General features: G+C 44.6%; 1 protein-coding gene across 1 annotated transcript in view; it reads left to right on the top strand.

The window, feature by feature from the left end:
* The window catches only part of igsf21.L (immunoglobin superfamily member 21 L homeolog), a 269,491-nt gene that overhangs the window by 194,180 nt on the left and 51,671 nt on the right, over positions 1–23,640 (top strand). The window contains 1 exon segment of the mRNA NM_001092775.1: positions 8,456–8,927. Within this exon segment, the coding sequence (NP_001086244.2) occupies positions 8,456–8,927 (472 nt within the window).

The raw sequence follows: 23,640 nt of genomic DNA, 5'->3' as shown, positions 1-23,640 counted from the left end.
GCCCAATTAACGGATCGCAACAAGCAATATTCGGGCAGTTGGACAAACCAATCTGTCAGCAACTTATATTGGCTCGTGTATGGTGGGCTTTACCCTGGCACGTGCTGACTGAGTGATGGGTAATGGGGCAAACTCTGGTGTTACCCAAGTCTTACAGTTCTGTCTTAAACACCCACCTGAAAGTGAATTAGAGGGGTCATTTAAAACAACCCTGGCCTAGGCTGACCACTTGGGCAGTATTTAACCTGTATAGTGTCAGGCTCTGCTGGGGTTTGAGCCTGGGACCTCCTGGTTGCTGACTGCTTGCTCTAAGCACCGGGCCAGGGGAGCAGCCTGCAAGTTTCTATATCTTCTGCTGAGTCCCAGGATTAGTCATCATACCCCAGCATCCTGATTGATGGCTTGGGGTCAGCCAATCAGAGCTGACCCTGTCCTATATAAGGCCAGCCCTCCTCACCCTCCTTGCCTGAGTCCTGGCCTGCCTTATCACTGTGGCATTGCCCCTGGCTTGGCTACTGCTCTAGCCTTTACCTGCCGTGTTCCTTGCCTTGTCCTCTGTATCTTGTTTCTTGCACCTTGCCTTGTATCTTTCCTTGTCCTGCCTGAATCTTGCTCTGCCTTGTCCTCCTCCTCCTGTTCCAGTCCAGTCTAGTCCAGTCCTGATCCTACACCCGCTCTGTCCTGTTTGCTCCACACCCTCTCCATCCAGGCCCGGATTTGTGGAAAGGTCACCAAGGCCCGGGCCTAGAGCGGCAGGATTTTAGGGGGGAGGGGCGCATGCTCCCCAACGACACCCACATTGGTTAAGAAACAATGGGGATGAGCTGGAGATACAATGGTTTTCCTGTCCGCCAATCCCCATTGCTTCAGTCACAATGATGAAAATTCGAGCAAATAAAATGGATGGGATAGGGGCATTGAACGGCAGTGAGCCTAGGGGTGCCTGCTATGTAAATAAGGCCCTGGCTCCGTCCTGTTTGCTCTACGCCCTCTCTGTCCTGTTCCACTCTGCACCCGCTTCACCCTGCCTCCTCAGCACCCCCTAAACTCACCCATGACACCTATCCAGCAAATCAGGTAGGGCCGCGGGGGGTGGTCCAATGAGGCAAGTTGAGCAACTCTTCTCAGGCGGCAGTTCCCCATAAGTGACCCGGGGTGGCAAAATGTTACTCCTGGTAACTTTAAGAGCTGAATGTATGGCTGGACTAGTGAAGTGAACCCCCATCAGCATGGGGGGGGGAGGTGGGTCAGGGGCAGGGGAGTTGCCTCAGGGTGGCAGAGGGGTCAGGATTGCCCCCCTAGGACCAGTGCTGGTGTATAATATATATATATATATACACATATATATATATATATATACCAGTACATTTGTATAAATCGCTCCCTTTCGCAACCCTCTCCATGGCCAATCACTTTTTATCAGAGTCCTGCCTCCACCCTGCCCATTTCAGCACTCCATCCATCTATTCCCCCACCCTGTTACATCATCACCCTACCCTGAATGACATCACTGCCTGCCCCCCAACCAGAAGCCTCTGATTCTTAGGGGTAATTCTAACTTTCACTGTAGCACAAGACCATAAAAAGCCCCTAGGGCAAAACCCTGAGTTCTTGTGCAGAGAAAACAATTGCCCTGGGTCTGGCTGTGCAGGGTGCAGCTTTGGTGGGTGACGCCAGTCCTGTTCTTACAAGGCGGGGCTTAGTATAGGGCCCTGTTGTATCCACCTCTGCTCCATTACACGTGTGTGTCCCGTATGTATCACAAAGCCAATATCAGCCCATGTGTGGCAGGTGCATTAGGCCATCAAAAAATTGCATTCTGGGAACTAGAATTAGAAACACTCCAACCAGGGACTTATAATTGGATTCTGGTGTTTTGGGGGCATCCTGAGCCCCATCGCAGTCCTTACAAATTAAACCCCATGTGTTATAAAAGTCACTGCGTTTGCCCAGGAGCAGTAACCCATAGCAACTAATAAGATGTTTGATTTTAAAAATGTGACCAGTAAATGCTACCTGCTGATTGGTTGCTATCGGTTACTGCCCCTGGGCAAACGTAGTGCCTTTAATTACATAACCCCCATAAAGTGTCTAATAAGCAGCTTGTAAAGTGCGGCACTAAATGGAACAGCAAAGTACTGTATAAATAAAATATCTTGAAAATGTTGGATTTATGAACTTAGTTTTATACAGAGACCAATTCTGCACATGTCGTTATGGTTCCTATTGGACTTGGCAGATGGTTCCGTTGGAATATGAACTGATCTCGTGTTTTTATTCAAGTTTATTGGCTGCGGGTTGGTCTGGCTCTGTGACTGTTCCAGTGATCTGATTGGCTGTAGATTGGTCTAGTTGGGAACATTGACCAGAAGAAATTTATGGGGAATTGGGTCACCCCCATGCTGACACCCCTATGCTTCCCTTTGTAGCAATTGCTTTTCCCTCTATAATATAAAGTCTGTTACAATGTATCTTGCAGCTGAAACAATTCGTTCATCACAGGGGGTCGCCGGATAGCTGAGCTGCCCACCCCAAGTCTCCGGAGAATGGAATTAGAGTCTGTATTTGGGGTATGAGACACTGGAGTGAGTGCAGTCGGCTGATAGACACTTATTGATTGTTGGTCTCTTATTTAATCCTCCGTGGATTGAGCAAATCCGTTGATTATGTCCAAGGAAGTGTATGAGCCCATCAGGGGAATGGAAAGGGATAATCTGCTTTGTTTCTGGGGCGACTGCCGAGGCCAGATGGGCCTGTTGTTTTGGATTATGGGAAGAATAAACCATTTAAAGGGGAACTTCAACCAAAAAACTGTTGGGTTTTTAAGGTTGTGTGTAAATGTAATTGCCAATGAAAGCAGTGTCTGTCTGTCCTTTTATGTGTGTCTGCTTCTGACACATAAGTCTCCTTAAAGGGGTTGTTCACCTTTAAATTAACTGTTAGTATGATGTAGAGAGGGATATTCTGAGACAATTTGTAGTTGGTTTCCATTTCTTATTATTTGTGTTTTTTAGACTTATTTAGCTTTTTATTCAGCAGCTCTCCAGTTTGTAATTTCAGCAGTCTGGTTGCTAGGGTCCAAATTCCCCTAACAACCAGGCATTGATTTGAATAAGAGACAGGAATATGAATAGGAGAGGTCTGGATAGAAAGATGAGAAATAAAAAGTTGCAATAACTCTTCTGTTGTTTCTGTATTGCTTGGGTGATCAGGACAAGTCAGATTTAAAGGACAAGTAACATGACACGGCTGTGGGCTATATCTGAGTTTATAAAAAGCTCACATTTATTTCTGTTTTACTCATGAGAGGTTTCACTAGGAACGGAGCCAGGAGAGAGAAATAAATTGTGTATCCTGGGGAGGAATCACAGAAATCCTGTCTGTAAATGTTCTGCCCACTCGCTTAACCAGTCAAGGGAAAAACAGGTGTTTGTCAGCTCGCTCTGGATTTTATATTATTTTTGTATTGTATTTTTTATGAGATTTTATCTTCACCTTCTCAAAATCACCATTTTCTGTTCTGTAAAAGGAATGAATCTGCCTCAGTGCAATCTCCCTATCATATGTACTAATTCATTTTCTTTATAATTCTCATAATCTGGTGCTGGGGCCACATATAGAGCAACGCAGAGCAGGCTGGGGGTAGCAAGTATTGTATGTCTATAGGGTGACAGCAGGACGAGATGGAGACAATGGGGCAAGATGGAGACAGTAGGACATGATGGAGACAGTAGGACAAGATTGAGACAGTAGGGCAAGATGGAGACCGTAGGACAAGATGGAGACAGTAGGACAAGATGGAGACAGTAGGACAAGATGGAGACAGTAGGACAAGATGGAGACAGTAGGACAAGATGGAGGCAGTAGGGCAAGATGGAGACAGTAGGGCAAGATGGAAACAGTAGGACAAGATGGAGACAGTAGGGCAAGATGGAGACAGTAGGACAAGATGGAGACAGTAGGACAAGATGGAGACAGTAGGACAAGATGGAGGCAGTAGGGCAAGATGGAGACAGTAGGGCAAGATGGAGACAGTAGGACAAGATGGAGACAGTAGGGCAAGATGGAGACAGTAGGACAAGATGGAGACAGTAGGACAAGATGGAGACAGTAGAGTAAGATGGAGACAGTAGGGCAAGATGGAGGCAGTAGGACAAGAAAGAGACAGTAGGGCAAGATGGAGACAGTAGGACAAGATGGAGACAGTAGGGCAAGATGGAGACAGTAGGACAAGATGGAGACAGCAGGGCAAGATGGAGACAGCAGGGCAAGATGGAGACAGTAGGACAAGATGGAGACAGTAGGGCAAGATGGAGACAGTAGGACAAGATGGAGACAGTAGGACAAGATGGAGACAGTAGGACAAGATGGAGACTGTAGAGTAAGATGGAGACAGTAGGGCAAGATGGAGGCAGTAGGACAAGAAAGAGACAGTAGGGCAAGATGGAGACAGTAGGACAAGATGGAGACAGTAGGGCAAGATGGAGACAGTAGGACAAGATGGAGACAGCAGGGCAAGATGGAGACAGTAGGACAAGATGGAGACAGTAGGACAAGATGGAGACAGTAGAGTAAGATGGAGACAGTAGGGCAAGATGGAGGCAGTAGGACAAGAAAGAGACAGTAGGGCAAGATGGAGACAGTAGGACAAGATGGAAACAGTAGGGCAAGATGGAGACAGTAGGACAAGATGGAGACAGCAGGGCAAGATGGAGACAGGACAACTCCTATTGGTGGTGCCCAACAGGCAACTATATAGCTGTTATTGAGATTGTTGGAGGCTACTGGGAGATGCCTTACATAGCCTGTTTTCCTTGGGCCTCAACACAAAATGAGACCTCCCTGCAAACAAATTACAATGTACTAATACTCTTCCCAGTTCTGTATTAGAATCATCTTGAAGCCAAGTTGTCAGAAGATGCAGCAGTTTTAGTTAAACAACATCTGGGGCTGCAGGTTGGATTATATACAAATACTCCCCCCCCCCCAAAAAAAAAAAGTAGTTTGGATTGGGGCCCTTCCCATACCATATATGTCTGCCTGGAGGGTGAAGAGGAGTCAATTGCACAATGAGGCAGAAGGTCATAAAATTGCTGAATTAAAGAGCCAGACAGGAGGTGCGAGTAATCAATGAGAATAATTCACGCTCTGTTAGAGAGGCGTCACCCCAACCTCCTGCATTGAGCTCAGTAACTGGCGGAGCACAATTATTTGTCTCATTTCCCCGTCAGTAACATCTGCTCCTACCTGATGTGTGTGCAGCGCATTCCCTCGCAAGGTCACACTCCTCTCCCGCAGTAACGCAGTGGGGCCCCGAAACGACCCTCTCCTGTCTATAAATATTGCCTTTCCCTCTCTGGGCCAAATGGCTGGTTCTCTGCCCCCGAATGGCACCTCCGCTGCTAAATAGCAGGATTGCTTCATAATATTCTCATACAGGCTCCAAAATAGAAATCTTCTGCATATAGAGATATCTGTATACTGCAGCACCCCCCAAACTTCTACTTCAATATGATTGGCTGATAATCCTGCATATTCATTATTTATCTATACCAGTAGTTCATAACCTATAGCTTGGTAAAAATACTGGCCTTCAGGCTGGGCCCCCTTAGCTCATAACAAGGTTACAGATATATAGAAACATTGGGGTGTCACCCTGCTATAGTTCCAGGGGTACCCAGGGTACAAATAAGCACTCACCCCAAATCTCCCCCTAACTGACCTTCAGACTGGGCCCCCTTAGCTCATAACAAGGTTACAGATATATAGAAACATTGGGGTAACAGTCACCCTGCTATAGTTCCAGGGGTACCCAGGGCACAAATAAGCACTCACCCCAAATCTCCCCCTAACTGGCCTTCAGACTGGGCCCCCTTAGCTCATAACAAGGTTACAGATATATAGAAACATTGGGGTAACAGTCACCCTGCTATAGTTCCAGGGGTACCCAGGGTACAAATAAACACTCACCCCAAATCTCCCCCTAACTGACCTTCAGACTGGGCCCCCTTAGCTCATAACAAGGTTACAGATATATAGAAACATTGGGGTAACAGTCACACTGCTATAGTTCCAGGGGTACCCAGGGTACAAATATGCACTCACCCCAAATGTCCCCCTAACTGACCTTCAGACTGGGCCCCCTTAGCTCATAACAAGGTTACAGATATATAGAAACATTGGGGTAACAGTCACCCTGCTATAGTTCCAGGGGTACCCAGGGTACAAATAAGCACTCACCCCAAATCTCCCCCTAACTGACCTTCAGACTGGGCCCCCTTAGCTCATAACAAGGTTACAGATATATAGAAACATTGGGGTGTCACCCTGCTATAGTTCCAGGGGTACCCAGGGTACAAATAAGCACTCACCCCAAATCTCCCCCTAACTGGCCTTCAGACTGGGCCCCCCTTAGCTCATAACAAGGTTACAGATATATAGAAACATTGGGGTAACAGTCACCCTGCTATAGTTCCAGGGGTACCCAGGGTACAAATAAACACTCACCCTAACTGACCTTCAGACTGGGCCCCCTTAGCTCATAACAAGGTTACAGATATATAGAAACATTGGGGTGTCACCTGCTATAGTTCCAGGGGTACCCAGGGTACAAATAAACACTCACCCCAAATCTCCCCCTAACTGACCTTCAGACTGGGCCCCCTTAGCTCATAACAAGGTTACAGATATATAGAAACATTGGGGTGTCACCCTGCTATAGTTCCAGGGGTACCCAGCACTCACCTGAAGACTCATATATTGGGCAGTCTTTGGGTGCCACTGCTCTACGCTGAACTACAACTATAAATGGAGCACTGACTGATAATGAACTTGTCCTGATTTGTGGGGTGTCCACTGAGGACTAGGAGGGAAGGGAGGCTTTACTGCAGGAGTTCTTATTAATGGCAGATGAAATGGAAATTCAGATTTAAATCAATGCAAAATCCAGAGAAGGAATGTCCTGGGCACAGGGAGGGCACAGTTTACTCACTGGCAGAAGCCGTAGGACTCACAAATAATTGGACGGCACGAACAAAGAAAAGCTTATCTTTAAGAGACACTGTATATATATTATTGCATTAAATTGTCTTGTACCAATAAAATTAACTGGGAGACGCCGCCGGCCATAAAGGCGACTTTTCACCCCCCGCTGGACATGGCTCTACCCGTCTCTGTTCTGTGCCGGGTCCCAGATATAAAATGAAAAAGATTCATGTGTGAAATGAAGGGAAAAGCTTAAACTATTGACAGGCGGCATAAAACTTGTTTATTAAACTTCATGCCGAAGTCCGGGCTGGCGCTGGCACCACAATGGTCTCACTTTTTAAAGGGGAAGTAAACTCTATGTATGAGCAACGGGTGCATGCCAAGCAAATATCATTGCCATTTGGTTGCACCTGTTGAAACATGTTGAAACTGAGATTGCGCTGATGCAACAACTGTGTAAATACAAATCTGCAGTAACATTTACAAAATTAAGGAAATCCGTTTGTTTGCAAAGGAAACTTTCCCTTTAAGCACAAACAGAAGAGCTGCATTTGCATCATAGGAAGGCAGAATTAGTTGCCGGTCTCAGGGAAAGCATTTCTATATATTTTTAGAGCGTTAGTAAACTCATTAATATATTCATAAAATCATTACTGGCTCGGGCGCCGTGGGAATAATTCTGTTTTACTAATAAAAGCCGCAGCGAGCCGCATCTCAGCCTCAGCGTAATATCCTGATAGTAAGGGCCTGTTAGGGGTAGTAAAGGTTCTAACTCACAATGAGCCCCTCCCTGCCCAATATCTCGTTCCCAACCCAAGGGGATTAATATGAACTAGCCCCCTCCTTCTGCTGCTATAACTGCCCCTACTCTTCTCCATTCAGCCACAAGAGCATTAGTGAGGTTGGGCACTGAAGTTGGGGATCAGGCTCACAGTCGGTGTTCCACTTCATCCCACAGGGGTTCAGTTGGATTGAGGTCAGGTTCTTCCCATCCCAGCTCTCTGCATGGGGGTATTATTATGCTAAAAATGAAAGCCCCCCCAAACTGTTCCACAAAGTAGGAAGCATGGAATTGTACCCTGTAGCCTTAAAATTTCATTGGAACCAGGGACCCAAACCATCAGATCAACCCCAACCCATTATTCCTCCAGCACCAAGACTGTTACATCTGTGGGTGCATCACCCCAGAGGACGGGTTGTTGTTCCAGGGTCCCATGGCCGTGCCGTTTTGCACCAACACTTGGCATTGCAAAAAATGGCCTTGTGTTTATTTGCCCATTAAACCCCACAATCCCTAGAGACGGATGTTGTGCTCTTCTGGAGACAGTTTGGTGCTCAGCAGTGGGGGACATGGGATATTAGACACAATGAGCACATACATTTGGGTGCAATAAATACAATATCGCATACAGGGAACAAAGATACAATCTTGATAACTTGATGTTCCACCTTCTTCTGTCCCCTGCAGGTTTCCTTCAAGAGGGATGGTGAATTAATAGATGTGGTTCCAATGCTGGAGCCCCCGCCTGCCGCTGCAGGGCTACTGGGCAATCATCCCTCAAGGAACCTCTTTAACCGCGACTCGGACGACACGAAGATGCAAAAAACGCTCTCGTTGCTGGACACGGAGGAAAGAGGACTGAGTCCTTTCACGGAAAACCCTTACAGAGTGCGTGCCGCTGACCAAGGACCCATGTCCAGCCCCGTAACGGAGGCAATTCCAGAGACTGTGGTCAGCCTGGAGTTCCCTCGTTGGGTCCACAGCACAGACCCCGCTTATTTCTTCCACCAAATGCATCTTCCCATGAGCGATGGAACCGTCGAGGTCCGGGCCATGCTCACTTGGACACTGAACTCACAAGTGGATAACGAGGCTCTGTTTAGCTGCGAGGTGAAGCACCCAGCGCTCTCCATGCCTATGCAGTCGGAAGTCACGTTAGGTAAGATCACAGTAGAATAAATAGAAATATTCCGGAACTGATATGTTTCCATTAAAGGTTTAAGTAAACCTTAAAATAAGTGAATGTAAAATTGATAAAGGAGCTATTTTAAGCACTTTTGCCATGTACATTAATTATTTATTTATTTTTAATTCCAAGATATTAAGGGATACATGTACTGTTACTATGAATGAATTTTGTTACAGAAGCGCCACCTGCTGGTCAGTTTCCCACCAGTCTGACCAGCAAGTAGTCAAGGAAGTTGTCAGGAGAAAGAAAGAGGCTGATGTTCTTCTGCTTAGGAATAAAATTAGAAACCTTTCTCACATCTTTCCTAAGCAGAAGAACATCAGCCTCTTTCTTTCTCCTGACAACTTCCTTGACTACTTGCTGGTCAGACTGGTGGGAAACTGACCAGCAGGTGGCGCTGTTGTAACAAAATTCATTCATATTAACAGTACATGTATCCCTTAATATCTTGGAATAAAAAATAAAAATAATAATGAATGTACATTACAAAAGTGCTTAGAATAGCCCCTCGTCAATTTTACATTCACTTGTTTTAAGTTTAACTTATCCAATAATTAACTATAATAGGGCAACCCCACCTGCAGGAGACCATTAATGTTCCAGCTCCTGTCCCACTACTGACCATTATATCTGTATTACACAAACGTAAAGTGCTGCAACAGTTGCTCATCAGTGAAATGGTTTTATTTTTGTTTTCTCCTCCATTTCAGTGAAATGTTGATTATTTGGGAAGAGGGGGAGGGGCAATTCTGCATTTGCATTTACAACAAAACCCTAAAGATGGGGCACCGGCAATTTGATAGGATTTTGGCCACTGGGAGCACCTTATACTGTAAAAATACTGGAATATTGTACAATATGTATTTATCATTCAGGGGAACTGTTTTCTGCAAAAACACAGTGAAGTAATTCACAGCATCACAACATATTATACTACCTGTACTGTCTCCATCTTGCCCCACTGTCTCCATCTTTCTCTACTGTCTCCATTGTCTCCATCTTCTCCTACTTTTCACCTGAATTTACTGTCTCCATCTTTCTCTACTGTCTCCATCTTGTCCTACTGTTTTAATTTTTCTCTTCAGTCTCCTTCTTGTCCTACTGTCTCCTTTTTGTCCTACTGTCTACATCTTTCTATACTGTCTTCATCTTACACTTACACATCTCCATCTTGCCCTACTCTTTCCATCCTAGCCTACTGTCTCCATTGTGTCCTAATCTTTACATCTTGCCTCGCTCTTTCCATCTTGACCTACTGTCTTCATCTTTCCCTATTCTTTCCATCATGCCCTACTGTTTCCTTCTTGTTCTACTGTCTCCATCTTGCCCTACCCTTTCCATCTAACCCTACTGTCTCCATCTTGCCATACTGTCTCCATCTTGCCATACTGTCTCCATCTTTTTGTCTGTCTCCATCTTGCCCTATTCTTTCCATCTTACCCTACTGTTTCTATCTTGCTCTACTTTCCCAATCTTGGTGGACTATCTCCATCTTGTCCTATTGTCTCCATCTTTCTCTACTGTCTTCATCTTACCCTACTATCTCCATCTTACCCTACTCTTTCCATCTTGCCCTACTGTCTCCATCTTGTCCTACTCTTTCCATTGTGTTCTACTGTCTCCTTATTGTCCTACTCTTTCCATCTTGCCCTTCTGTCTCCATCTTGTCCTACTCTTTCCATCTTGGCCTATAATTTCTATCCTGCCCTACTGTCTCCATTTTGTTCTACTGTCTCCATCTTACTCTACTGTCTGCCTCTTGTGCCACTGTCTCCATCATGGCCTACCGTCTCCATCTTTCTCTCAACTGTCTCCATCTTGCCCTTCTCTCTCCATCTGTTACACACAGATATCAATGTATGAAGAACTGCTCTGGAAGTTGCATTTCTTCATTTTCTGGTTCTCTGTTGTATTTGCATCTTGGAGTTTATTGACATTTTCTGTGCATTTAACAACAGGGGAGCTCATTAATGAAACACAGACAGGTTTCTCCATTATTTTCTGGGCAGATTGGGGCATATTTCTTTAATTTGCTTTTATCAGTTCTTCGGGCTGTACGATATTTTACTGCGCCCTTCATTCGCCTCACACCGGCAGCTGTGACAGGTTTAACACCGGCAGCTGTCCTGTGATAAAGCTGCGTCGCTGTGGAACTTGATGGTACTTATTAAAAGGCTACGGCGAGATCACTGCATCCGACTCTGATCAAATGTAGGAACATCCCTGCTGTGTTTATGGGGGACTTTATTAACTGGCCCCGAGGTTTCTTCTCATCAGCTTCCAGCATCTCCAGTCATCTAGAACTCTGCACGTGTTAACCATCCTGAGATTTAATCAGCTTAATTAATTAAAGGGGAAGTACTCCTTTTTTTGTAATTATGTAGCCTGAAGAATCATATCACAGTATGTAGTTGGTCTTAATTGTTTCATTGATTACCTGGTCCGGTTTTTGCTCAATTTGTATAAAACTGCCCGTTACAGAGAAATACTATGAAATTATGGCAGCATAGGTATTCCCCTGTACTAAGCACAATTTAGCAGGAACAGCCCCTAAGTTTGCTCATAGTCTGTACAGAGAGATCCCATAAAACTATGGCAGCATAGGTATTCCCTGTACTAAGCACAATTCAGCAGGAACAGTCCCCTAAGTTTGCTCATAGTCTGTACAGAGAGATCCCATAAAACTATGACAGCATAGGTATTCCTCTGTACTAAGCACAATTCAGCAGGAACAGTCCCTAAGTTTGTTCATAGTCTGTACAGAGAGATCCCATAAAACTATGGCAGCATAGGTATCCCCTGTACTAAGCACAATTCAGCAGGAACAGCCCCCTAAGTTTGCTCATAGTCTGTACAGAGAGATCCCATAAAACTATGACAGCATAGGTATTCCCTGTACTAAGCACAATTCAGCAGGAACAGCCCCCTAAGTTTGCTCATAGTCGGTACAGAGAGATCCCATAAAACTATGACACACAAGTAGAGGACACGGGGCACCTGATTATGGAAATGTTGCATTTTTGTGCCTGTGTTGTGAGTTCTCTCTCCCTCCCGACATCCTTGAAGAAATTATCCCAATTCTAATGGAGTTTTCATGCAGATGAAGCCATTTGCTCTCATTCGTTTACAAACCATTAAGGTTAATGTGCTTCTTGTTTAAAGAAAGTGTTGAATTAATAGAGTGCGAGAGAGGAGCTGCTGCCCGGCCGGGAGCTCATTTCATCCCTTACAGGCGCCGATATTTGGGCTCTTTATTTGATCAGCTGCCGTATTAATGGCGCCGCCGCTAATAATAGTCACGTGTAGATACAGGCGCCGTTATTGTTTAACAAACTTTATCTGTCCTTCTCTGGGTCTGACTCTGGTTACTCTCCTGATCCTCCATATACAGTAGGGACGTATTCTCTGCCCTCGTCAAACAGCAGTGGAGAATACGTCCCATGTGCCTCACTGTTACATTCCCAGGCAGTGTTTGTTTATCCTTTTCTCTTTGCTCTTTATAAAATGAATCACAAGTCAGTTGTGCAGCTTTGATTCATTGTTACCCGCAGAACTGGAGGAAGTACAGAGTCCGTATATCTCTGGCACAGACAGACAGACAGACATCTGCTTGTTGCTAAGACACAAGGACATTTGCTATTTGGGAAGGTTGAACTACATCCCCCCACGTCCGATCAAACAGGAATTATTCATAAGAGCCGTTACTCAGGATCAGAACACAGCGATGTTTTTGATGAAATATTTAAGAATCTCCTCAGCGAAGGAACGGACTGTTTAACAAAATGTTGCCCCGGCGAATCTCCTGGCGCTGAAGGCGATGGAGGGAGATGTACGATGGAGACTGGGGAGAGACCGGCGCTTCCTATGGGAATAGAGAGATAACGTGGCACAATGGGGTCGTCTCTTGTCTCAGAGATAAAATAACTGGAGCAGAAACATTCCCACATTAATACAAGGGCAATGGGGCAATAAACAGCTTTGTTCTACCTAGTGAGTACTGGTGTGTGTGCTACTGTACCTTTAATAAACACTCAGCGATTTCATCCAGGGAAGGGGAAACAAAACCTTCACACCCCTTTATTGTTCCCATTATTGTAATTGCAATCAGGATCAATCACTGCTCATCAATAAATCATTCATTCCCCCTCTCTTGGTAGGGAATCCCATAACCTGACTGCCCTTACAGTAAAGAACCCCTTCCTATGCTGATGGTGAGATCTCCTTTCCTCCCCACCAATGAATCACCCATTCCCCCTCTCTTGGTAGGGAATCCCCATAACCTGACTGGTCCTTACAGTAAGAACCCTTCCTATGCTGATGTGAGATCTCCTTTCCTCCCACCAATGAATCACTCATTCCCCCTCTCTTGGTAGGGAATCCCATAACCTGACTGCCCTTACAGTAAAGAACCCCTTCCTATGGCTGATGGTGAGATCTCCTTTCCTCCCCAACAATGAATCACTCATTCCCCCCCTCTCTTGGTAGGGAATCCATAACCTGACTGTCCTTACAGTAAAGATCCCCTTCCTATGTTTGATGGTGAGATCTCCTTTCCTCCCCACCAATGAATCACTCATTCCCCTCTCATGGTAGGGAATCCCATAACCTGACTTTCCTTACAGTAAAGAACCCCTTCCTATGCTGATGGTGAGATCTCCTTTCCTCCCCACCAATGAATCACTCATTCCCCCTCTCTTGGTAGGGAATCCCATAACCTGACTGTCCTTACAGTAAAGAACCCCTTCCTATGCTGATGGTGAGATCTCCTTTCCTCCCCACCAATGAATCACTCATTCCCCCTCTCTTTGGTAGGAATCCCATAACCTGACTGTCCTTACAGTAAAGAACCCTTCCCTATGCTGATTGGTGAGATCTCCCTTTCCTCCCACAATGAATCACTCATTCCCCCTCTCTTGGTAGGGAATCCCATAACCTGACTGTCCTTACAGTAAAGAACCCCTTCCTATGCTGATGGTGAGATCTCCTTTCCTCCCCCAACAATGAAAATTAAGAAATACAAAAGATTTCTGCATTAGTTTCCCTCATTTCTGCTTTTGCCTGAAAAAAATCACTGTACTATAGGCCCCAATCTCCAAAGTGTCTCAGATTTATAGAGAAGGAAGAGTTTGTTCTACAGGGGGGTCAACACAGTGGAATAATCTGATTAAATATTGTTTAAAAGAAAAATTGCTTTGAAATTCAGTGAAGGGGGGGCTCCAGCCCACTTTTGTTCCACGTCTGATTTGCGAGGCGTCGGGATACAGTTCTGATCGGAGACGTTAAACCCGACAGACACGAGTGGGAAGGGCTTTTTATCATACATGCAAATGGTTAATTATTTACACAAGCGCCTAAATAATTCAGCAAAGAGAAAGTTTCCCAAAGTCACTCGGTCTGAACGCTGCCCAAATTTAGGAATTATCGTCTCTTATGTAACATCTCTCGTTATCTGATAATAATCTCCTGTCTGAATGTTACACGACACCATCTGTTCCCAAAGCTGACACTCTATCCCCCCACTATAAGAATGGTTTATTCCACAGGTCCCACCTTCCTTCACCCAAATCCCCCCTCTCTCCTTTAATGGTGCATTGTGGGTATTCATTATCTAAGCATTACAAGGGGAGTGGAATGAAGAAAGGGCAACGATTGAATTGGAATTGACTTTAATTAACTCTAATTTGTGTTTTTCATTGATTTTCTCTTTATTAATTCCATCTCCATGCGGGGGGGGGGGGGTCACAGCACATAAAGGGTAAAAGTACAGGAATAATCTGAATTTACATCTTATATATTCCTGACATTTATATTGTACCTTCTCTCTCTCCTCTACTTAAGAAAGTTGTCGGGACCATCTGTCTCCAAATCTGCCACTTGTTTTATATATTTATTTATCATTTTCATTTACGTTTTCTCCCTATTTATCCCTTCTATGGGCAGAGATCCAGTAACTGATTTGGGGGGAAGATACTGTATCACTTATTGTAACGTGCACATTGCTTAGCAAATGACTCAGATGCATGCTGCAGACTGTAATGATATCTATTCAGCCCTGTAGGATGGATAAAAACAAAATAACAACAGCCCTGTACTTGACCTGCGCCTGAGGCAGAAGTCTGTTGCTTATTAATCAGCTGTCTTCTGCTGTGGTGTTTCAAGAGTCAAAACCAACAGAGCAGAGAATATAAACAGTCAGAGTGACACTGCTTTAAATATCAATGATATTTCTAGATAACATGGGGTATTTCTGGGGGCTTTACTGTCCCCTCACACCCGGAGCTTACCTTTCCTATCGTCTGAGCAGTCCTGGGGCACATTGCTAGTACATAGAACGCAATAGGAGCAGCGCCCCTGCAGATAACTACAAACCCAGTGAGAATGAGGAATGAATGGATATTGGGAAGTTGTATCAGGAGTCAGAAGCAGCAGTGCAGAGAAAGGGACAGACACAATGACAGTTACACAGAACTATAAACCCAGTGAGAATGAGGAATGAATGGATATTGGGAAGTTGTATCAGGAGTCAGAAGCAGCAGTGCAGAGAAGAGAAAGGGACAGACACAATGACAGTTACACAGAACTATAAACCAGTGAGAATGAGGAATGAATGGATATTGGGGAAGTTGTATCAGGAGTCAGAAGCAGCAGTGCAGAGAAGAGAAAGGGACAGACACAATGACAGTTACACAGAACTATAAACCCAGTGAGAATGAGGAATGAATGGATATTGGGAAGTTGTATCAGGAGTCAGAGGCAGCAGTGCAGAGAAGAGAAAGGGACAGACACAATGACAGTTACACAGAACTATAAACCCAGTGAGAATGAGGAATGAATGGATATTGGGAAGTTGTATCAGGAGTCAGGTGCAGCAGTGCAGAGAAAGGGACAGACACAATGACAGTTACACAGAACTATAAACCCAGTGAGAATGAGGAATGAATGGATATTGGGAAGTTGTATCAGGAGTCAGAAGCAGCAGTGCAGAGAAGAGAAAGGGACAGACATAATGACAGTTACACAGAACTATAAACCCAGTGAGAATGAGGAATGAATGGATATTGGGAAGTTGTATCAGGAGTCAGAGGGCAAGCAGTGCAGAGAAAGGGACAGACACAATGACAGTTACACAGAACTATAAACCCAGTGAGAATGAGGAATGAATGGATATTGGGAAGTTGTATCAGGAGTCAGAAGCAGCAGTGCAGAGAAGAGAAAGGGACAGACACAATGACAGTTACACAGAACTATAAACCCAGTGAGAATGAGGAATGAATGGATATGACATTTTCTTTAATTCTTTAATTAGGCAAAAAATATTTATTGGACAGAGTTGCCATAGGATCATGGATGAGTAAATGGGGAAAGGTTTTGATGAAAAAGGGGCAGAAACAGTACAGGGGGGTTGGGATGTATATATAAGACGTGACGTTCGCCTCTGTACTCCCCATTTTTTAAGAACCCCACAAAACAGTCTTCTGCTGGGACCCCTGTGTATAATATCTGGGGCAGTTGGAATGTTCTGGAGTTATCACTTGCCGCTGGGTAAACTGTCGTTTTAGGGCCCTGATGTTACTGACTGGGGTTTAGTAACTGAGAGGTTAGGGTGCTAGTTACTAAGTCTGTGACCCTCTCAAAAGCAGGTTTAGCAGCTCAAAAAAAGGGGTACATCAATTAGAAACATGACCCCCAAGTTGTTTTTTCACCAGTAATTTAAGCTAAGTTGCCCTTTACATTGAGTTTTTCCTGCCGGCTCTGAAAGGTCCGTTTGACTTTATCTGCCGGAGTCTCGCTGGGAAGGTAAACGGCTCGGCCTAATTAGATCTGAGTGGAGATAATAGAGAAAAGTCTTGTTAATTATTTATCGGATTCGCTAATATGGGAAGATGTTTTCTGACTGCCAGTTAATAAACACAAGTCTCTCAGGGCAACAAAGGGCCACAGTGGACTGGGCTGAGAGTCATGGGCCTTATATGGAAGCAGGGTTCTTAATTGTAAGACTCAGAAGTCAGTTCTACTTCAGTTCTATTAACCATATGGCTTTTGCTACATTGCGCAGGATTCAGAACCAGCAGTGCAATGAATATAAATATCCAGACAGACAATTCTTTCAATAGAAATGATATTTTCCTCCAGTGAGGAATGAGTGGATATGGGGAAGATGCTTAGAATGATATCTGATGTCATTATTGGGGGAAAAAATAGTTTTTGGGTGAAGTTCCCCTTTAATAGATACAGTATATAGAGGAAAACCATTGCTCATTTGTAGAGTAAGGAGAGGGGAGGGTTAAAGAGAGAGACTGGTACAATAAAGCAGACGTTCTGGGCAGCAGTTGAGGGAAGACAGAAGGTGCAGGGGCTCATGGGAAAGCTTTTAGCAGAACAGGGTCAATGGGAATCTGAATGCGGGTCCCACGTGTCTCTGTCTTTCTGGGAAATCTGTAAGGACAGACCCATGGAGAGGGGCAGACTCAGAACTCGGGTTTTTATCTTGATACTCCCGACTCACACTTGGAACCTTCTAGAACTGAAACGAGAACATGAGCTGTGCCCTCTACAGACAATAATGTATTAAGGTTATTTATAAACTCTGGGCAAATTTGCACCTGGACTGGAACCCGTGTGCCCCCCTCGTGTCAACTGATTCCTGTGACCCCACTTTTATCCCTGATATTTGGGAATGTTCTAGGGAAAACAGGAGAAGGGTCTGTAGGAAGCGCTGGGATTGGCCCCATAGGAATAACTTGTAGGGTAAATGACTGGCCAGGACCTCAAGCAAAAAAAACAACTGCTCCCTGACTTGGCACACGGGGAGGAGGCAATTGTTTACTCTGAACAGAACAAATTGATTTACTGGTTGGTTTGAATTCCCCAGGAGGAACATTCCCAGCACTTGTCACTCAACTCCAAAGAGCTGCTTCTTATTATTAATAGTATAATTCTCATCTCCATTGGTACAACACATCCCACCCCAATGTCCATCTCCAGTGGTACATCCTATGCAGCCCTACCCTGTATTCAGTGGAACATCCCACCAATCCCGAGGCCCCTCTCAGTGGTACATCCCATCCAACCCTACCCTATATCCAGTGGTGCATCTCATGCAACACCAATGGCCATCTTCAGTCATACACCATCTCCACTTGTACATTCCATTGAATCAAACAGCCATTTCCAGTGATAGCTCATCCATATCCAGTGATATTCTTCTGCCCCTTGCACCCTTCTTCAATGATAAACTCTGTTCATCAATAACTTTATTTATAGCTGTATATTATGTCCAATACCAACGCCCGTATCCAGTGGTACATCCCATCCAACTCCCAACATCATTTACTTGTGGTACATTCAATCCAATGCCCATCACCAGTGGTACATCCCTTCCCAAAGCTATCTCCACTGCTATGTCCCTCCTAAAACCAATCTTTAGTGGTACATCCCATCCTATGCCCATCACCAGTGGTACATTCCTTCCCACCGCTATCTCTACTGTTCTGTCCCTTCCAAAAGCATTCTCCAGTGGTACACCCCATCATATGCCCATCACTAGTGGTAAATCTCTTCCCAAAGCTATCTCCACTATGTCCCTCCCAAAACCACCAACCAAAAGCACCAGTGGTACATTCCTTCCAACTATTATCTCCACTGTTATGTCCCTCCCAAAAGCAAACTCCAGTGGTACATTCCATCCTATGCCCATTACTAGTGTTACATCCCTTCCCACCACTATCTCCAGTGTTATGTCCCTCCCAAAACCAATCTCCAGTGGTACATCCCATCCTATGCCCATCCCCAGCGGTACATCCCTTCCCAAAGCTATCTCCACTGTTATGTCCCTCCCAAAACCAATCTTCAGTGGTACATCTCATCCTATGCCCATAACAATGGTACATCCCTTCCCAAAGCTATCTCCACTGTTATGTCCCTCCTAAAACCAATCTTTAGTGGTATATCCCATCCTATGCCCATCACCAGTGGTACATTCCTTCCCATCACTATCTCCACTGTTATGTCCCTCCTAAAACCAATCTTTAGTGGTACATCCCATCCTTTGCCCATCACTAGTGGTACATCCCATCCTTTGCCCATCACTAGTGGTAAATCCCTTCCCACCACTATCTCCAGTGTTATGTACCTCCTAAAACCAATCTCCAGTGGTACATCCCATCCAATCCTAACACCCAACTCCAGTGGGACATCCTGTGCATTGCTGAACCCCTGGAGCTTTGATTGGTCAGTCTTGTCTAAACCCAAGATTTCTGATTGGTTGAGCCTGCCTGTATATTGTATTCCTTTCTGTGGCTTTTCAGGCTTTTCAGAGTATTAGCCCTTCTGAGTCAAATCCCAACTGGATTCTGAGAATCAATGAGCCTCGTGTTCTCTTTTCCCATCGTCGCTTTGAATTGAGATTCCTTTATTCTGTGTATTGATTCTGGGGGGAGCGGGGGGATGAAGCCACAAGGACAGATTTGTCTGATCATTTCGCCTGAGGATTAAAACAAACACTTCTCTAAACAGCTCCTTTAAATAGCAATTTGGATTCCTCCTTGTATTGATAATCGGCCCCACGTTACAGCCTTCCCTTCCCTCCGAGGATTCGCGGTTTTCTAGTCAACATGCCCCGACGTGAGCGTCTGCGCTGGAACAAAATTCCCCTTTCCCTGATCTTCTATTTATAAAGCTTGTTCCCTGTTCCCCGGGAATATTCCCATTCTGCCAATGGCTCGAGGTTATTCCAAGTTCATTCAGCTCCTCACACTCGAAATGTTTCCCTGGACCTTCTCCTCAATATTCCTCCCTCTTTCTTATAATTGGGATCAGCATCAAGCGCCTTCCTTGTAACCTGTCAATAATGGGAAATACCCTGATTATATGGAATATCTACCCCTTAATACAATACATGTCACTGTCACTTTGTATCTGTATTCATATATGTGCCTGAGAGATGCCATACTGATTCACCTTCAGGATCATTTCCCTGCCCCCCCCCCAGTGATTGAAGGTGCTCACCTTAAAGACCCAATATTTCTATATGTCTGTAACCTTGTTATGAACTAATGGGGCAGTTAGGGGGAGATTTGGGGTGAGTGCTTATTTGTACCCTGGGTACCCCTGGAACTATAGCAGAGTGACTGTTACCCCAATGTTTCTATATATCTGTAACCTTGTTATGAGCTAAGGGGGCCCAGTCTGAAGGTCAGTTAGGGGGAGATTTGGGGTGAGTGTTTATTTGTGCCCTGGGTACCCCTGGAACTATAGCAGGGTGACACCCCAATGTTTCTATATATCTGTAACCTTGTTATGAGCTAAGGGGGCCCAGCCTGAAGGTCAGTTAGGGGGAGATTTGGGGTGAGTGCTTATTTGTACCCTGGGTACCCCTGGAACTATAGCAGGGTGACTGTTACCCCAATGTTTCTATATATCTGTAACCATGTTATGAGCTAAGGGGGCCCAGCCTGAAGGTCAGTTAGGGGGAGATTTGAGGTGAGTGCTTATTTGTACCCTGGGTACCCCTGTAACTATAGCAGGGTGACTGTTACCCCAATGTTTCTATATATCTGTAACCATGTTATGAGCTAAGGGGGCCCAGTCTGAAGGTCAGTTAGGGGGAGATTTGGGGTGAGTGCTTATTTGTACCCTGGGTACCCCTGGAACTATAGCAGGGTGACACCCCAATGTTTCTATATATCTGTAACCTTGTTATGAGCTAAGGGGCGGCCAGCATGAACGTCAGTTAGGGGGAGATTTGGGGTGAGTGCTTATTTGTACCCTGGGTACCCCTGGAACTAGAGCAGGGTGACTGTTACCCAAATGTTTCTATATATCTGTATAACCCCCTTGGTATAGGGTTATAACTAAGGGGGGGGTTGAACTGGACAAGCATTGGCTCATTGTGTCTCAGTGGTGTAACAAGCCCCCGTGCAGTTGGCAGTATACGTGTTACACCACTGAGTCTGTATATTTGGCCTGAGACCACGACCAGACAGAGGATGATTGATTGTGGGATATCAAACTGCAATCTTCCTTGAATCATATCTAATATATTAAAGACCCGGTGTCTCTTATGTTACAGTGTGTAATGAATTAGCAGACACTTGCGTTCCGGTCAGTCAGCATTTCTAACCCAATCACGTAGGGACTGGGGAATGACATATATGTACTGAGAGCCAATCATACAGCCTTGCAATTGGGCGCTGGATTTAGATTTGTGGGGGATAATCAAGTTCTATTCCCCAGACCCCAACCTCACCCCGTCCCCCTACAAAGATGAAGTTTAAGAATATATTTATTTGTTGAGTTCAACTTGAGATTAATTTGTTAAAAGATCTAGAGAATGGAATTCTCATACAATTTTAATCTGTATTTAATTTTCCATTTTTTTGTGTGTGATTTATGTTATTTTAACTTATTTGTACTGTATCCGAGCAACTGAGCTTTCCAGTGTCAGAATGAAAGATGAATAGGTAAGGTCGGAACAGGAATATGAGCAAATGAGAGTAATAATAACAATACAAAACTGGCTTAGACAAGTAAAAATCATAGCGATAAAACCAGAGGATTCTGAGAGTCCAGGAATGTAGTACAGAGGGCCCTGTGGGGACCTGACTGATTGGTCATTGTGGTACCTCAAGAATATTACAGTTATACCAGGCTTTACTTTTAATAGCTTTCTGGTTGCCATAGGCAGGCACATATAGTACTGTGGAGACAGTAGGGTAAGATGGAGAAAGTAGGACAAGATGCAGACAGTAGTGTAAGATGGTGCCAGAAGGTCAAGATGAAGATATAAGGTCAAGATGGAGACAGTAGGACAAGATGGATAGAGTAGAAGAAGATGGAGGCATTAGGACAAGATAGAGAAAGTAGGGCAAGATGGAGAAAGTAGGTCAACATGAAGACAGAAGGTCAAGATGGAGACAGTAGTGTAAGATGGTGACAGAAGGTCAAGATGCAGACAGAAAAACAAGATGGATAGAAAAGAAGAAGATGGAGACATTAGGACAAGATGGAGAAAGTAGGGCAAGATGGAGACAGTAGGACAAGATGGAGACAGTAGGACAATATAAAGACAGTAGGGCAAGATGGAGAAAGTAGGTCGAGATGAAGATAGATAGTCAAGATGGAGACAGTAGTTTAAGATAGCGACAGAAGGTGAAGATGGAGACAGTAGGACAAGATGGATAGTGTAGAAGATGGAGATATTAGGACATGATGGAGAAAATAGGGCAAGATGGAGACATTAGGACAAGATGGAGACAGTAGGACAGCATGGAGACAGTAGGACAAGATGGAGACAGTAGAAGAAGATGGAGACAGTAGGACAAGATGGAGATAGTAGGACGAGATGGAGACAGTAGGGAAAGATGGATACAAATGACAAGATGGAGACAGTAGAACAAGATGAATAGAGTAGAGGAAGATGGAGACAATAGGAGAAGATGGAGAAAGTAGGATAAGATGAAAAGAATAGAAGAAGATAGAGATGGTAGGACAAAATGAAGCAGCACAAGATATGGACAGTAAGACTTGATGCTGAGTATGGAAAATTGTGTCATTATCTCTCAGTTTCAGACAGAATATTTCCAGTGGAGCTTTAGCTGATACATATTCATGACTTGGGCCTAATATCTCTACAAAGTGATGGTAACGGTGCTGTTCTGATGGAGCTCAATGAGCCGAGACAACCTGTGCAACCGTTGGCTTCTCTCTTATTTACACTTAAGTGCATAGAGAACAAGACTTAATCACCCAAGTGACAGCCCCCTGTTGATGATTCCTCCCTTTCAGTCCCTGTCTTTCTTTGATGGCAACTTGATGTTTTAGCCTTTAACACGTTGGATTCCTTTAAAACCAGAAAGAAAGCGAAATATCCAGCGTGACAGCTCCTAAAGGATCGAGCCCGTCCTCTGGGCCTCCGTACAGCAGTTTATGCCTTTGGAGAGGGGAGCATTAGAAGCCATGCTTTATGGCCTATTTGTTTAAGGCAGTGCATTATATGCATAACAGGCTTTTACATATTTGATTCATCGCCTTCCTCGCAGAATAAGGAGACTTGAAAAGCCACATTGTAAATTTAGTTGCCGTGCAGTCGCCGTGATGTATAAAACATAATAAAAGGAACACTCAGGGCGATCCAGTTCCATAACCCGGGGAGAGAACGCTCCGTCGTACAGTAACAGACATTTTATCCCCTTTATTTTATCCCCATTATTATAGGAGGCTTAACGAACACAAATATAATCAGTGACATATTTTCATTCTCATCTCTGCCCTAAATAGACCTTCCTCTCCGGCGAATGGGATTGAGAATTTAATTTGTTCCTCTTCAAAACTGGCCGGATAATAATAACCCACATGTCCCCTGTGCTATTAGCCCTAGATTGATAGGAGACGTCAATACAAAGACGTTTAATATTGAAAGAGAAAAATGGCTTCTGTGGGTGGAGGAATCTGCCAAGGAGTAACCAGCACCTTTTCTGCCATGAGGCTAAGTAACAAAGAGCTGGATTTAGATTTTATTTTTAATGTGTATTTCATCTCTTTTAGTGCAGAGGGCGCATTAGAAATCCCACTTGCTCAAGCTTTACTTGTGTTTGTTGTGAGAGTGGGGATGGGGCAGAATCTGTGATCCTCTCTGACACAAGCTACCAGATAAGACAGCTCAACTAGAGAAAGGTCACAACTG

This window comes from Xenopus laevis, chromosome 7L (assembly GCF_017654675.1).
Source record: "Xenopus laevis strain J_2021 chromosome 7L, Xenopus_laevis_v10.1, whole genome shotgun sequence".
In the NCBI taxonomy this organism is placed as follows: Eukaryota; Metazoa; Chordata; class Amphibia; order Anura; family Pipidae; genus Xenopus; species Xenopus laevis.
The sequence above is the reverse complement of the archived record's forward strand: the minus strand, read 5'-3'. Positions and strand labels throughout refer to the sequence as shown.